Source organism: Eublepharis macularius, chromosome 4, assembly GCF_028583425.1.
Source record: "Eublepharis macularius isolate TG4126 chromosome 4, MPM_Emac_v1.0, whole genome shotgun sequence".
NCBI lineage: Eukaryota > Metazoa > Chordata > Lepidosauria > Squamata > Eublepharidae > Eublepharis > Eublepharis macularius.
The window spans coordinates 31965756-31980526 of record NC_072793.1 but is presented as its reverse complement, the minus strand read 5'-3'; the positions used below and the strand labels follow the sequence as shown (position 1 = coordinate 31980526).

Genomic DNA, 14771 nt, shown 5'->3' with positions numbered 1-14771 from the left:
TGCTTCAGTAAAGAAACAGAAGCCCTTTAGTGTAAAGGAACTCCATGCTGATTAGGAAAGAATAGGATTAGCATTATATTTGTCTCTGATAGGATGGCAAGAGATTGTAGATTGTCTTGATGGTGGTTAGACAAAGGAGGAGGAAGAGTCAGCCGAAAGGAAGGAAATTTAATTGAGAATAGCAATCTAAGTAAACACAGAGACAGCATCAGAAGAGACAGCAGGAGGGATACACAGAGTCCTGATCTGTCTGTCTGTCTAGTTCTGTTGCTGCCTCTGAAACCTTGGTGTGGCCTAGTATTAAGAAAAAATTGTGCGCGCACAACTTCTTGTGTCTTCTTACGACAGTTTCTCCTGTTGTGCAGTATACACGCATACTGTCCAAGGCTGCCCTTCCCCTTCCAGAACTCCAAGCTTTCCCCAGAAATTTCAAATAGAATTGTTTCAAGGCTGATCTATGCAAATCAAGCATGACTTAACCCAGCACACCTTGGAATCAGTTTGTCTTGCATAGGATTGAGGTTGCCTGTTCAGATTTGAATAACGTCTTCCAAAAGGCGAAATCTGACTTTTCTTAGAGAAGGATGTAAAATCTTTATAGCCAGAATTTTAGAACCTCTGGGTGCTAGATACTTAGGCTCCTTGCATTCTTCAATCCACGCTGCCCTGGTTTATGATGCAAGGGGGGAAAAGTAAGACTTGTTTCATTTCTTTTGCTTTAAAAACATGAAGGACGAGGCACGGATACAGAAAGTAACAAAGCGCATGCACATCTTGGAGGAAGTGAACAACAACGTGAAACTCTTAAATGAGATGTTGGTTCACTATAATAAAGAGGACTCTTCAGAGGCTGATAAGGAGCTCATGAAGGTGGGTAAGAATTTTTTTTCTTGTAAAATATTTAATGCTTGTTATATTGCCTGTTTGGCCATGGCCACGCTATTAAATTCCTCTGCCGCAGAAGCGAGCAGTTAAAAAAAATCCAGGTTTCTATGTCAAATTAGAGCACTAGAAACGATACAATAGATCTCTAATCTAGATCCCTGCTTTGTATAGAGCAACCTGGCCAGGGAGTGGGGGAAGTGACGCTCCGTTTCCCTTTCCAGAATGAACAGCAACTACAGAGGGGAGTGTTCTGTGCGGGAGAGTTAATAAAACAGTTCCGTCACCCCAGTCCAATCAGTGTCATGGTCCTGGTCCAAATTTCTCCCTTCCTTCAGAGTCTTCTTTCAAATAAAATTTAAGGTTTCTGGAGATCTGATCGCTGATCTCTAACTGCACGTCTAGTTGCAGCCTGAGCTTCTGAAGTCACTTTGAGTACATATGAGATGGTAATTCCTCCATTTAAATTTTAATAAATAATAATAATTGCACTTACATACCGCTCTTCTAGATGCATTACTACCCCACCCAGAGCGAGCGGTTGACAAGTTAGTGTTATTATTAATCCCCAGAATGCAGCTGGAGAGCTGAGGCTTAGAGGAGTGGCTTACCCAAGGCCACTTACTGAGCTCATGGCAGTAGTGGGATTCGAGCCAGTAGAGTGCTGATTTGCAGCTAAACCACTTAACCACTATGCTACAGCAGCTCTCTCCATTAAAAATTTTAAAATTGATGTTTTTGAATGGATTAGCAGGAATGAGTAAGAAGAGACTTGCACCTGTTGTTGGGTTTGGCTTATTGGTGGCTGTCTCTCACCATTATTTCCAGGAGCTCTTTGACAGATGTGAAACGAAGAGGCGGACCCTATTCAAGCTGGCCAGTGAGACGGAGGATAATGACAGCAGTTTGGGTAAAACAGGAGCCATGGGAAGTGGGGGGGGGGTTGGTTCTGTAACAGCTGTATTTCCGTCCATGTGCCCTTAATCCATTTAATTCACAGGAAGTGCTGTAATATGTCATATGAGCACCCATTCCCTTTCAGAAAAGAACTGACATTCATAAGTCACCCAAGTGCTTTCCAATATATTAACCAAATTTCAGGCTTCAAGCCTCAGAGGAGAGAGTTGGTAAAAGAGCATGTCCTCACTAGCCCCTCTCTGCTTATTACTGTGTGCATCTTAATGTTCATTTTAGCCATCTCGGAGTTATAACTTCCTATTGGGAGGGAGGAGTATTTCTGATGCACAACTACCAGTATACCAGGCAAGGTAGAATGAACTAATTATGACCTTAATGTAAATTGTCAGTTGATAAGATACTGTGGATAAAAGCCCAGATTAAAAGAACAATAGAGTGACAAGTAATTTTGTGTATACAAAAAGCCAATGGTTTTTACATAATTGGTGATTTTAAATCTAGTCAAATGAGAGAGAGAAAACCTTTGTTGAATAGTCAATGGTATTTCTTCAAATACCACCAAATCTTTTTGTATGTCTGTCACATTTCTGCATACACTAAATTGTGGTAGCAGAAATGGATGGGGTGATAATATAACAGAATGGGCTTAGTACCTTGTTTCTTTGTCTTGGGAATAACTTGAATGAGTTGATTATTTGGCTGGATTTGAAAAATATTACTGAGAATCCAATGATTTATATCCATGATGAAGTTTTTCTCTTTTTTCTCTCCCTCCCTCCCTCTCTTTTAGGAGATATACTGCAGGCCAGCGACAATTTATCACGAGTAATAAATTCCTACAAAAGAATTATTGAGGGACAAGTCATCAATGGTGAAGTAGATATTTCTGTGTTGCCTACAACAGATGGTGAGTCGCATTCCTTGGCAAAAAGTTCCTTTTTGTTAAATGTCTGTTTCCAGATTCTTGTATAATTGTAATGCATAGTTCATATCTCTTTGTACTAAAATGGCTTCACAGGATTAAGCCTTCTCAAAAGCACTAACTTTCCCTTGCTCACTTGTTTCCCTGCCCCCTTTTCAGCAGCCCCCAAATTACTCCTAGATCACATTACCCTCTTAGGACTAAACGGGGGCAAAGAATTAGAGCATCTGAATGTAGGATACCCTGGTTGCGAAAGGGCAGGTGACTCAGAGCTGGCTTGGCTGTGAGTGCTATCAATTAGGACCCTATATGTCTGTATATGTACCTCGTCATGAAACCAGCAAAGGCTTGTAATGTTTTGAGGTTTTGTTTTTTATGCAGAGAAGTCTCCGTTTGACAAAACCCGAGTGTCCTCTGCCATAGCACAGTGGTTTCCCAAGGGTGGTATTAGGTTCCTTTGGTACAGCACTTACCAAAAAAATTGGGTAAAGGTAAATTCTAGCCGAGGGAGGAGATTGTTGTGCATCCATGCTATTGTACCTTTTCCCTCCTGATCGTTGCAGGCAGCGATTCTACCAATAACATCAACACGCTCATTGATCTGGCGGAACTGGACACTTACAGTACCCCCCCACCGCCCCCCCCACCCATGCCCCCAGTGACATTGACGCCAGCACCGACACTAACTCCAGCACCAGCGTCCTCAGACATCCCCATCCTTCCGCCTCCTCCTCAGATGGCTGGTCATTCTCGGAGTCGTTCATCCAGCCAGGCTGAAGCCACTGCAGCTCAGTTGGCCAGCACAGGCAATTCCCTCTCTTTGCTGGATGAGGAACTTCTCTGCTTAGGTAAGACGTGCACTTGCTGCGGAAGACTGCCAAGCACCATTGCCTACTCTGAGAGTACCAAATACAAGGGGGTTGACGTTTGTGAGAAGCAGTACAGCTTCTTGCAAGATACAATTTCCTATGACATTGAGTGCACTACTCCTGTTTCTGGTTAACTGGTAACCTTAGACATTTTGTTTATTTCCCTTTCGCTGTAGGATGTGGCAATGTTTGCTTGCTTGAACTTGCAGGGTCTAGTAAAACAAATTGGTTTCCTTAGTATGAGAGCAGTATCTCTGGTATGCAGCACTTTGTTTACTCTACTCTCTTCATATTGTGTAATGACTACAAATGAAATGGAATGAGCTAATCTGTTTAGGAATGTTGGGTACAGACTATCTCTATGCATTACCAGGTATGCGTGGAAGCAGCTGACATCCGGAACCAATTCTTGTGCTGTGTGATGATTTCTTGGCTCCTCCTTTCTCCCTTGGAGGATCCAATCAGTGCGAGCGTAGCAATCGGGTCATTTCGTAGAAAAAGAGCTGGAGGAACTCATTAGCATAACTCATTAGCATAAGCCACGACCCTTGACATCACCAGAAATGTGTCATTAGCATAGCTGATTTGCATATGCCGCACCCCCTGACATCACCTATCCTGGGTGTTTTGGACCTACTCCTGGCCATTCAGGGCCGAAATTGGGCCCAAAATGGTCAGGATTGGGCCGCTGCTGAGCAGGAGAGTAATCCACCACCCGTCAGAGGCCTGATCCAGGCCGTTTCAGCCCCAATCCTGGACGAAACGGGCCCAAAATGGCCGAGAGTCAGGTGGGCGGGGCCACCTGACATGTGACCTCTTTGGGGAACTGCTGGAACTGCATTCCTGCGTGTTCCCCCTCTAAATGAGCCCTGGTAGCAATGATCTAATTTTCTGCATGCCTGATTAGTTTTGCACTTGCTTGTGGCCAGAAGTGGGCACTGCCTGCCGTCTGTTTGCTCAGGCTCTAGAATATGTGGGTGTGAGGAGGAGACAGACACCTGCATGGGACTGAAGAGGTTTTTTTTTCCCCAAAGGTACATCAAAGGGCCCCAAAGCAAGTCCTCAACCTAAAACTTTAAATCTGTATTGAAATTTTAGTTGTATGAAACCCAAGGTTGGTGCATACTCATTGTCATAATGATAAGGAAAAAGTAAATTACTATGGAGAACAATAATGGAAATGTATTCGTTAACATCAGTTTGACTAACTCTGCAATCCTAAACAGAGTTATGCCCTTCAAGTCCATTGAAGTCAATGGGATTAGAAAGGTATAATTGCTGGTCGGGATGGCACTTTATGTATAGTGCAGCACAGACTGCTCTTTACACAACAAAACATGAAAAAAGGAACCCAATAATGAACAATTTTGTGTGTGTGTGTGTGTGTGTGTGTGTGTGTGTGTGTGTGTGTGTGTGTGTGTGTGTGACAACATGTGATTTATATACCGTCCTTCAGGACAACTTAATGACCACTCAGAGTGGTTTACAAAGTATTCTGTTATTATCCCCACAACAATCACCCTGTGAGGAGGGTGGGGCTGAGAGAGCTCCAGAGAGCTGCGACTGACCCAAAGTCACCCAGCTGGCTTCAAGTGGGGGAGTGGGGAATCACACCCGGTTCGCCAGATTAGAGTCCCACGCTCTTAACCACTACACCAAACTGGTATAAAAATGTATTAAAAGGTAACTATCAAACAAATGATAATAAAATCCACAAACAATGCAAAAGAAAAAATGAACTCCCGAAATTAACTGATAGAGGTCAAAAGTCCTAACCAGTATGGTGGTCTCATGTCCCTTAGGCAAAGAACTTCAGATCCCATACAGTAAATGCAAAGTTGTAGCTGGAAAAAACAGTTGGATCTCCAGGGCAACTGGCAGAACTACAGGCAGCTGCATCAGAGAACCAGCTCACTTCTGGTTCTGGGAAAGGAGAGAATTAAAGCTGCTGGGAGGATTTTTTCCATGTGAGATGATGTGTGAACACCCTAGTTGTGTTCTCAAAGAGTTACTGAGTTGAATGCGGGGAGGGAACAGGTGTGTGTGTGTCTTAATTTATTTCTCACATTCATCACCTGCCCTTCAGCCTCCCCAGTCCCTTTGGTAACAAGCTTAGAGAGAACGGCTTAGCTTACTCCAGGCTGCTCAGGGTGTTCTTCTGGCCAAGTGTGGATTTGTGTTCAGATCTCCCCTCTCTCCATCAGACATTCTTCCCAGTACACCACATGGGAACTTCTCCAGCTCAGTGGTATGTTTTTGCCTTCTAAAAAGTTTTCCGTTCTGTCTCTCCTCCTTCCCCCGCCCCGGCCGCACGATTCCTTAACATTGCCACTTGCACTCAGGCTTGAATGACCCGGCTCCCACCGCAGCAAAGGAATCAGCTGAGAGCAATCAGTGGAACATGTTTCAGGTACTTGGCTTTATGCTGTTGGGAATAAACTGTCACTCAGAATGATACATGTTAGGAAGATCTTTGGCTCCAGGAACTGGGAGCACGTATAAATCTGCATAGGACTGAGTTTTGCTCTGGCTTCTGCTCCCATGAGGGACACGGGCAATAAGGGCCAGTCTGATGTTCCCACCCAGTTGCGATGGAGCCCCACACCCATAGCCGCTTCTCTAAGAGTTGGTGTGGCAAGGCCAGCATGAAATGGGCTAGTGTCTTTTGTAAACTCTTTTGTCCTTCTGCCTCCCAGTTCCCACATCCTTGTGAGTATGCCCAACTTGATGGAAGGCCATCATAGATCATTGTAAAGGAAGGGAAATACTTCTCAAAGGACTGTAAGGATTACTGCAATTTTCCTACTTCCTCTGTTGCAGAATGAACCAATAGACTTGGACTTCTTGAATCCAAAACCAGTTTCCGCCGGCTGCAACTCTGCAGTGAACCCTGTTCTTCCTGTTGCGTGTGGAACATCAGCACCTCTGGCTTCCACATTCTCAGCCCCTCAGTCTGTCCCCGGTATCCCCGTCCCTACTGCAGCCCCTTTTATGTTCTCTTCTGGACCACCACCGGGCCCCTCCAATGCCATGCCACTTGCCCCTGGGTATCTTAACTCTGCAGTGGAAAGCAATGGTCTGCACAAGATGGATCCATTGGGACATCTTCTGGATGAATCCAAAAGGTAAGGAATCTTTCTTATGCTCTGTGCTTGAAAATCATCGTTACTTCATTCGTTACATTCCCTTCCCATTGTCCCCTCCAGCAAATTAGGAATTGGGGTATTTCCATTATAACATGCAGCCATCTGGATTAGTTGACTCAACTGTTCCTTAAAACGAGCAGGTGTTTCTGAGCACGGCCCACTAAGATCGCTCCAGCTCCCTGTTTGTGGCACATGCGGGAATGAAACTTGGGCTGATCAGTAGAGAGCAGATGAGGTTGAATGAAATAGAGATTCTTGCCTTATGGCAGATTTTTTTCATCTCTTCTAACTCTGCTATATGATTATTCTGCATCCAAATAAGATTGAAAATACGCATATTTGGAATATGGTGTACTTACAAGTGGGGGACCCACAAGGACTTGTGGGAGGCATCCTATTTTCCCTCTCCTTACCATGTCCCCTTTCCCTTCCCCGCCCTCCATAGCCTCTCCCTCTTTTCCTAATTCCTTCTGCCCTTCCCGTCCACCTTTGTCTGCCCCCTGTCCTCACATTTCCCCCTTCCCCTCCAGCAGCCTCTCCCCTATGGCCCCGTGGTGTAGTGTCAGCTGAGCCAGGCCCAGTTGTATGGTGGGGAACCTGCAAGAGCTTGCTGAGTACTTCATTTTCCTCTGTATTCCCTTCTCAACTTTATTTCCTCTTTCCCTCCTCCTGGCTGTCTCCATAAGCTTACCTTTCCCTGCATCCTTGTCTCCTTCAAACCCATTAAACAACTTACCTTTTATCTGCCCCCCCCACCATCTTCATCTGTGTTTCTTAATTTACTTCCTTTATATATTGCCTTTCTCCACAATGGAAACCCTCAGCAGCTTACATCGTTCTCCTTGCCTCCATATTATCCTCACGACAACCCTGAGAGGTAGGTTAGGCTGTGAGTGTGTAAACGGGTCAAAGTCCCCCAGTGAGCTTCCACAGTAGAGCAGGATTCGAACATGAGTCTCCCAGATCCTACTCTGAAACTCTAACCACTACACTACACTGGCTTTGGGGAGGGAGTGCTATTGAATAGTAGCATGCAGCTGTTCACGGCTCCAGTCTCCAGATCAGGGCCACTTGGCTATTAGTAGATAAGATATAATCAGAATGGTCAGTGAACATGGATGAAAAATGCATTGGATGAAAGTTTTCAAAACTATAGGGTTTTTTTTTAAAAAAATCCAAAGCAAAACATATATAACTTTTGCAAACTGTCATGAGAAAAATAATGGATGCCATTGCATTGCATGTACCTATGTGGTAGAACACAATTTCTGTTTAATAGAATGCAGAAAAAAGCCCAGGTAACGGAATATTAAACTGGATCTGAGGATCCTGGTCTTGGGAGAAGGATCCTGAGTACATAATATGGTTGTCATTATGCAGGGCTCTGACTTTTTTAATCTCATTTCTCGTTTACTTTAGTGACCCAGTACCATTTTGTTGGGGGTAATGCCTGGATCAGTGATGGGAGCTCAGTACCCTATCCACCAGCTGAATCACAATCTTAATCTCAATGTTCGTTCAGCAGCTTCCATTTATACTATATATCACAGGCCACTGTGGACAGTACTGTATTTGCAGGCAATTGTTGCCATATACAGTGTGGTTCACATGGAACAAGAGATAGAAATGCAGGGTAGCACTTGAGAAGTTGCATGTTTATGATGTTCTCTTAACTATGTTCTCTCCATTTCAGGCCTTCGTCCCAAGTAAACATGGCAACCTCCATGTTCCATGTACAAGCTACATTACCTGCTGCTGCTTCTTCACCTCCAACATATTCTACAGGATTTCCACTCGCTACGCCAGGAGTCCCTACCGTTCCATATCCAAGCAGCTGTACTACAGGGTCAGGAAGTCCCCTGTTCCAGCCAGCCTTGTTTCAACAAGGAAGTCCTCTGAAAGGACCCGAGATTTCTTTGGCCAACGTCCATGTCCCACTGGAGTCCATTAAGCCCAGTAGGCATTTAAGACATTTTTTTCATCCCTTCCTGCCTCTCCCTTGATATTTGACTGTGTGTCCCAATTCTTTTCCATGGTTTTGGAGATCCAGTTACTTCCCAAGCTACTTTCCTGCAGCAAGTTTTTTTGGAAATACTGTAAGAATACGGTTTTAGAAAACCTGCATGATTGTGTTTCTTCTCCTCCCGCACCCAGCCCTTTTGATTTCAGGAAAAGGCTTGAAATGTTTATTAAAGGCTCGTGGGTGGATCTGGGTGAACCTCTCTATGCCAGAGTCCCTAGCCTGTGTCTCAGTGTGGGTCAGTAATTCTGACTTCTCTTTGTCTATGCAGTGCTTCCATCTGCTGCCGTTTTACTACTTTTCCCCCTTTCTGAAAAGTCAGCATCTCAACACTAGGAATGATACAGAAATTAAGAACATGTGTATGCACATTCGGCTCACTTGCATATTCCAGTTGCACTGGCAGAATGTGGCACTTCTCTGCAATAGTTAAATTATCTGAGTTTTTTGTAAAGATCTGAGGAGGTAATGTTAATTTCTCGTGGATGGTGTGATGGACATTAGAACGCGAAGTGGGCCATTTCTTCTGTTCTGTCCTAGATGGTATATATGCAAACTAAAGAGAGGCTCCCTCGTTTACTTTTAGTGCCGCAGCCAAAATGCAGCTCAGTTACACAAAATAGATGCTTTTCTGTCTCATGAAGCTCTCAGCACTCCAGGGGTTACCGCAATTCTATTCCCTCCCCTAGCTTCAACTCTGTTCTTGCACCATGTAAACGCATTCTTCTTCTTTTAGGCAGTGCTCTTCCTGTGACTGCTTATGACAAAAATGGCTTGCGTATTCTTCTGCACTTTGCCAAGGAGTGTCCACATGGGCGGCCTGATGTGCTGGTAGTGGTGGTGTCCATGCTAAATACAGCACCCCTTCCTATCAAAAACATTGTGTTACAAGCTGCAGTGCCAAAGGTAGGGGCACCAAGATGGTAATTGTCAGCTACTGCTAACATAAAGAAACCAGGGCCATCTTATTGCTGGAGGAAACATGCCGGTGCAGATTCTAATGAGAAGCAGGAAATGTTCCCTGGTACAACTCTGCATGACAGTGGCTTGGATCCACCAGAACGTTTTAATGTTTCTGGGGCAGGAGACACATTTTGGGCTGCAGCTTGAAAGGAATGAACACGTCACATTCCAGGGGTGGAAATCCTTCCATCCACAGAAAAGCCCCAGTGGATTCCAGCCGGTAGTTACAAACCACAGCTGTGGGCTTCAACCCAAAGCACCTAAGGGTGAAATTAAATTGTGTTGAATCATTGGGACTTCCTTCCTTGTAATGAATTTAGAATCAAAATGTCAGTTCATGTTCCTCCCTAGCCCATTCTCATTGTATTTATTTTTATGGTTTGATCACTGCTTATTAAATGTATGGTGCTGATCGCTCAGACATTCAGTCGCACAAACGAGTGTTACATAAGAATTTGTCCTTTGGTTTTTTACCTGCAGTCCATGAAAGTGAAGTTACAGCCACCTTCAGGGACAGAGCTAGCGCCATTCAATCCCATCCAGGCACCTGCTGCTATTACCCAGGTCATGTTGCTTGCAAATCCTAGAAAGGTGAGAGGGGCTCTGGCTTGCAGTCACAATGTCTCCATCTTTTCTGCTAGGATGGGTAATCCTATCATGTTTGTTCATATCGGACTGTTGAGGCGCTCTGTATAAAATGCATGCTCTCTGTCTCCCTCTTGATGATGTGGACAAAGAGAGAGCATGCACTCTTGATCTGTAGTGCCAAAACAGTTCAGTTTGAGACAGAAATGATTCAGAAACATAGAGACCTTTCATTCTGACTCATTCCATATTTCAAAACAGCATACGCTTGCGTTACCTACCAGCTGGTACATTGGGGCCAGAGGATGGCATTGGCTATCCGCTGTGCTCTTTCTGTGAGCTTCCAGAGGCATCTGAATGGCTGCTGTTAAAAACAGAGGGTTGGATCCAACTAGCTTTTCCTGTGCTGAAACAAAATGGGGGCGGGGGGCTTTGACTACCCCAAAAGGCTTTGCTAGGGATCATGAGACCTACATGGATAAAGTGGGAAGGAGGGAGGGATATAAATAAGAGGAGAACTGGAAAAGATTGAGTGCAAAAACTACCCAGATACAATGCAGAATCCTGTTTCAAGATAGACTTTAAGACTGATACAACCAGTCCGCTTTTACATTAAGACACTTCTGGATCTGTTCAGTATAACTTCATGACGAAATGGAAAGACTGGCACACATACGTGGCATTCAGGCCATCAAGTAGGCCTCCAGATAGCACTGTCTATAATGTAGTGTAATCTACAGCCTGAAAACAGAGATGGAGATGTAAAATTTCCAAAAATTTTGAAGCCATGGGAGAAAAAAACCTTGAGGAAATTTCAATATATACAAAATTGTCAAACCTAAACCTATTTTGGTGCTTTAACAATATAAAATTAATCATTTATCTCTTAGATGTCATATACAACTGTATTCATTGCACATTTATGGAACTTAAGACTATAAATGCCTGGCAGAGCTATCCTAAGAACACTCCTGGGAGTAAGCCCCGCTGAATAAAATGGGACGCAATTCCAAGTAGAATGGTTAATATTGATCCCTTAGTTTTCTACGAACAAAACTCCAAACATACCAAGCACAATGCTATCCATTCCACTCATTTCAAACAAAAAACCCCTCTGATCCCCCCCCCCCCCCCGGCAGTACTCCTCAAAATTTACATCAACTGGAAAAAAAATTCCTTGGAGGAAAAACCCACCGTTGTTTTTTTGCTTTCCCCCCCGCTGGGTCTTCACATTTCTAGGGCCATATAAGAGGTTGTCCACTTCAGCTCAACACTCCTGTTATGTCAGCAGATTTGTTCCCTGTATCTTCCTTGTGGGAGGAGAGATCTGGCACTTACCTGGAGATTTTTCTTTGTGCATGTATGCTCCTGTGATGATGTCACTCCCAGGAAGTAATGCCATCATGCTGGTCATGGGCCTGCACCTGCACTTTGCAAAGCAAAGGAGCACCACCACAGCCAGCACTTCGACGCCACGTTGGGAAGTGATGTCCTTGCATCCCACCAGTAGCACACCTGGTGCACGCTTTCTTGGGATTGGCAGGCGATGGGGGGGGGGCGGGGGAGGCTGCCACCTCCAGCTGATTGCCAGCAATGAGCGGGCAATGGGGCAAACCACTGGGAGATTGCATAACAGCGGAGGGCAACTGGAAAGCCTAACTCCTATACTTATGTAATATATAGTGTCTGTAGTGTTTGCTTTCCCCCCCACCATCTTTGTTTCTGTTCTGCTTTGATACTTTGCACTGTTGCATAGGCACAGGCTTTCTACACTGTGCTTTCTCCAAGAATGATATCCCATAGTTAGCAATTATTTATTGATAGCATACTTTAAAAGGCTCTGCTTGAGCTATGATTGATTTTAATGTTGGTCCCTGGTGTGGATTGTTCAGAGTTACTGAGACATGCATTACAGAACATGCCCTCAAAATTCATGCAGTGCTCATCTGTTTTTCTGCTGTGCTTAACTGCTGTGTCATTTTGTTTTTCTTCTTTCTTGCAGGAGAAAGTTCGGCTGAGATACCGGCTGACCTTTTCTTTAGGAGACCAACCCAGCACAGAAGTGGGGGAAGTAGATCAGTTCCCCCCAGTCGAACAGTGGGGGAACCTATGACCTAAAGGCATCTCAATGGGACTGGAATGATTGTGAAGTGGAAGGGGTATATGAGGTACCCAGCAGTGCTATTTTACCTTTGTTCACATGTCCCGTCCACTCCACTTGTAGCTTTAGTCCAGAATGTTTCCTGCACTCTGGGGTAAAGTGGTCGGGGGCATTGATGCCAAGCATGAACTTGTGTGGGCAATGAGGAACAGAGGCCTGGCAGGCTTTTCTTCTTGGCCAATCCAGTCTTATCTTCCGTTTTGTTAAAACTTGAAAACTGATAACTGGGAGAACTTTTAAGTAGAGAGAGATGATTGATGGTCTCTCTCAGTATTGGCTGGATACCTACAAAGGGCTATGATGCCTTCATAAGCTCCTTCGGGGCAGAGCCCTAACAGATGTTCCTATGCTCAATTTTTACCTCCTTGGTGCCAGAACTAGGACAACCTGTAGGCTTGCTGAGCAATAACACAGGATCCCAAAGAGGAGGTTTCTGCCATGTCCTGACCCTCCGTTTTCTTTCTTAGGCAACATCTATTGTAAAAGCCAGCACAGACCATACTGGTGAAAAAGAGCTGTATATTTTACATTTGTGCCACATGTGAACATAACACACAGCTCTGAATCTGCTGCCTTCGATTTTCTTCTTCCCACAGCAATGTGTGATTTCTAGGCAGCTAAGTTTTGTATGCACATAGCTTGATGGCAACTTCCCCTGTGCATTCAGAAACAGCATTCTGTTGAGAAGTGAAACTGGTAAGTCACAAAGGCAGAGTTTACCCATTGCTCAAGAGGGGAACACGAGGAAAGAGAATCCACTTGTCAGCGTCAGAGGTAGAAAGTGGGACAGGTCAGGTCTCGATTCTTCTCCTGAAGGCAGTATTACTAGTTAGGGACATACAATGTACATAAAAGCAAAAGGAAAGCCTCAAGAGAGCCTGCAGCTAAGGAAAAAGCAAAGCCATGACCATGCATGTGCTGGGTTTACTGTGCTCTTTTTATTCACTCCAAGTATTTAAGTGGTTAAGTGCAATTGTCCCCAGTAGGAAAGACGCCAGGATTGAGGCAGACAGAACTCTCTGAATGCAAGCTGTATTTGTAAGCCGGCACAAAACTACATAAGAGACTACCAGTGCTTTGGATGGAGTAGTCACTTCTATCTGCCACAATACATTTTGATCTAAATACCCTCTCAAAGAATCTTTGAGTAAATTTGTCTTTCTAAAAAAATTTCCTCTTGCTCTAACATTTTATTGTACTGTCAAGAGGAGGCTGTGTGAAAATCTGCATTAGGTTAAGAGTTGTTCTAAATAAAATGTATTAATAGAAATGTCTAACAACATACAGATATTACAAAAAAAGGGTCACATACTCTTTAAATGACATGCTTAGGCAAAGAGTTAAAGTTTTCTAGATACACAGCCAGTTACCACAATGTGAATGTTTCTGTGCCAGTTGGGAGAGGTCAGAATTGTGTACATAACTATCTACAGGATGTATCTGAAGGGCCTAAAAGGAGATGCAGAGAAGGGCAGAATTATCTGATGGAATAAGGATGGCATTTCTTCTGCTTCTTTACCTGATCCTTACTGGTATTTTAGTCTCCCTACCATAAGGTTTTACATTAGACTGCTGAAATGTGCCAGGTGCCATAGTCTATCCATAGCAGGTTTCACTGCAAGTCACTCTTTCTGAGGAAGCCAGAGAGAAAAAAGCACAAGTGCTTTCTACCAAATGGCTTTCTTAGTGTCAGCAGTATGGCTGTGCCCATAGTGCATAATCCAGCAGAAAGATCCCATAGTCTCACTGTGTGGAAGTGTACTGTTAACAAGCTTCAGAAATTATTTATGAATGTTACTTGTTCATAGGCTGAAGTTACAGCTTTCTACCGTCACTCAAGACTGTACATTTGTCTCTAAAGCATTTGTTTTTCTTTTCTGCACGTTCAATAAAATAGCTTTCCTTTATCTGCTTCAGCTGCTTGGCAGCCGTTTGGTACTGGACGGTGTTTTTCTCCTACATCTTAAGACCCCAGTTTTGTTGAGAGACAATGGCTGTGACATAGACGGTTCCAATTCTGTTGCCTGCATTGTAGCTAAACAAAATGGAAATGTCCCAATAAAGGGTTATGTGATTTTTTTTCATGTGCAGACATCAGGGATGTTTACAAAAAAATCTACTAGTTTCTCATTAATCTGTAAGGAGCAAAGTTGCCAGGTGGTACTGCTAGTCAGCATTGTGGATGGCTTTCTAATTCAATTATTTGTAAAAGTTGTTTCCTTTGACCTTGGTCAAAGGAGTTCTCTTATATAAAAAAAGGGCAATTTAGATGTGTTGTAAATAACCAAATGGGCTAGGCTTTGCT

The 14771-nt window shown here is 43.9% G+C and overlaps 1 protein-coding gene across 3 annotated transcripts in view; it reads left to right on the top strand.

Annotated features, from left to right (window-relative positions):
- Window positions 1–14373, top strand: part of GGA3 (golgi associated, gamma adaptin ear containing, ARF binding protein 3) — a 35816-nt gene extending 21443 nt beyond the window's left edge. For 2 of the 3 annotated variants that reach the window (XM_054978509.1, XM_054978510.1), the window contains 10 exons: window positions 733–870; window positions 1711–1792; window positions 2591–2707; window positions 3286–3570; window positions 5934–6001; window positions 6412–6716; window positions 8431–8693; window positions 9494–9663; window positions 10201–10311; window positions 12308–14373. In XM_054978509.1, coding sequence (XP_054834484.1) covers window positions 733–870; window positions 1711–1792; window positions 2591–2707; window positions 3286–3570; window positions 5934–6001; window positions 6412–6716; window positions 8431–8693; window positions 9494–9663; window positions 10201–10311; window positions 12308–12418 — 1650 coding nt within the window. In that variant the 3' untranslated portion in view covers window positions 12419–14373. The remainder of the gene's footprint in view (window positions 1–732; window positions 871–1710; window positions 1793–2590; window positions 2708–3285; window positions 3571–5933; window positions 6002–6411; window positions 6717–8430; window positions 8694–9493; window positions 9664–10200; window positions 10312–12307) is intronic. The other variant, XR_008596917.1, reaches the window with a different exon arrangement.
- Window positions 14374–14771: the final 398 nt, after the last annotated feature.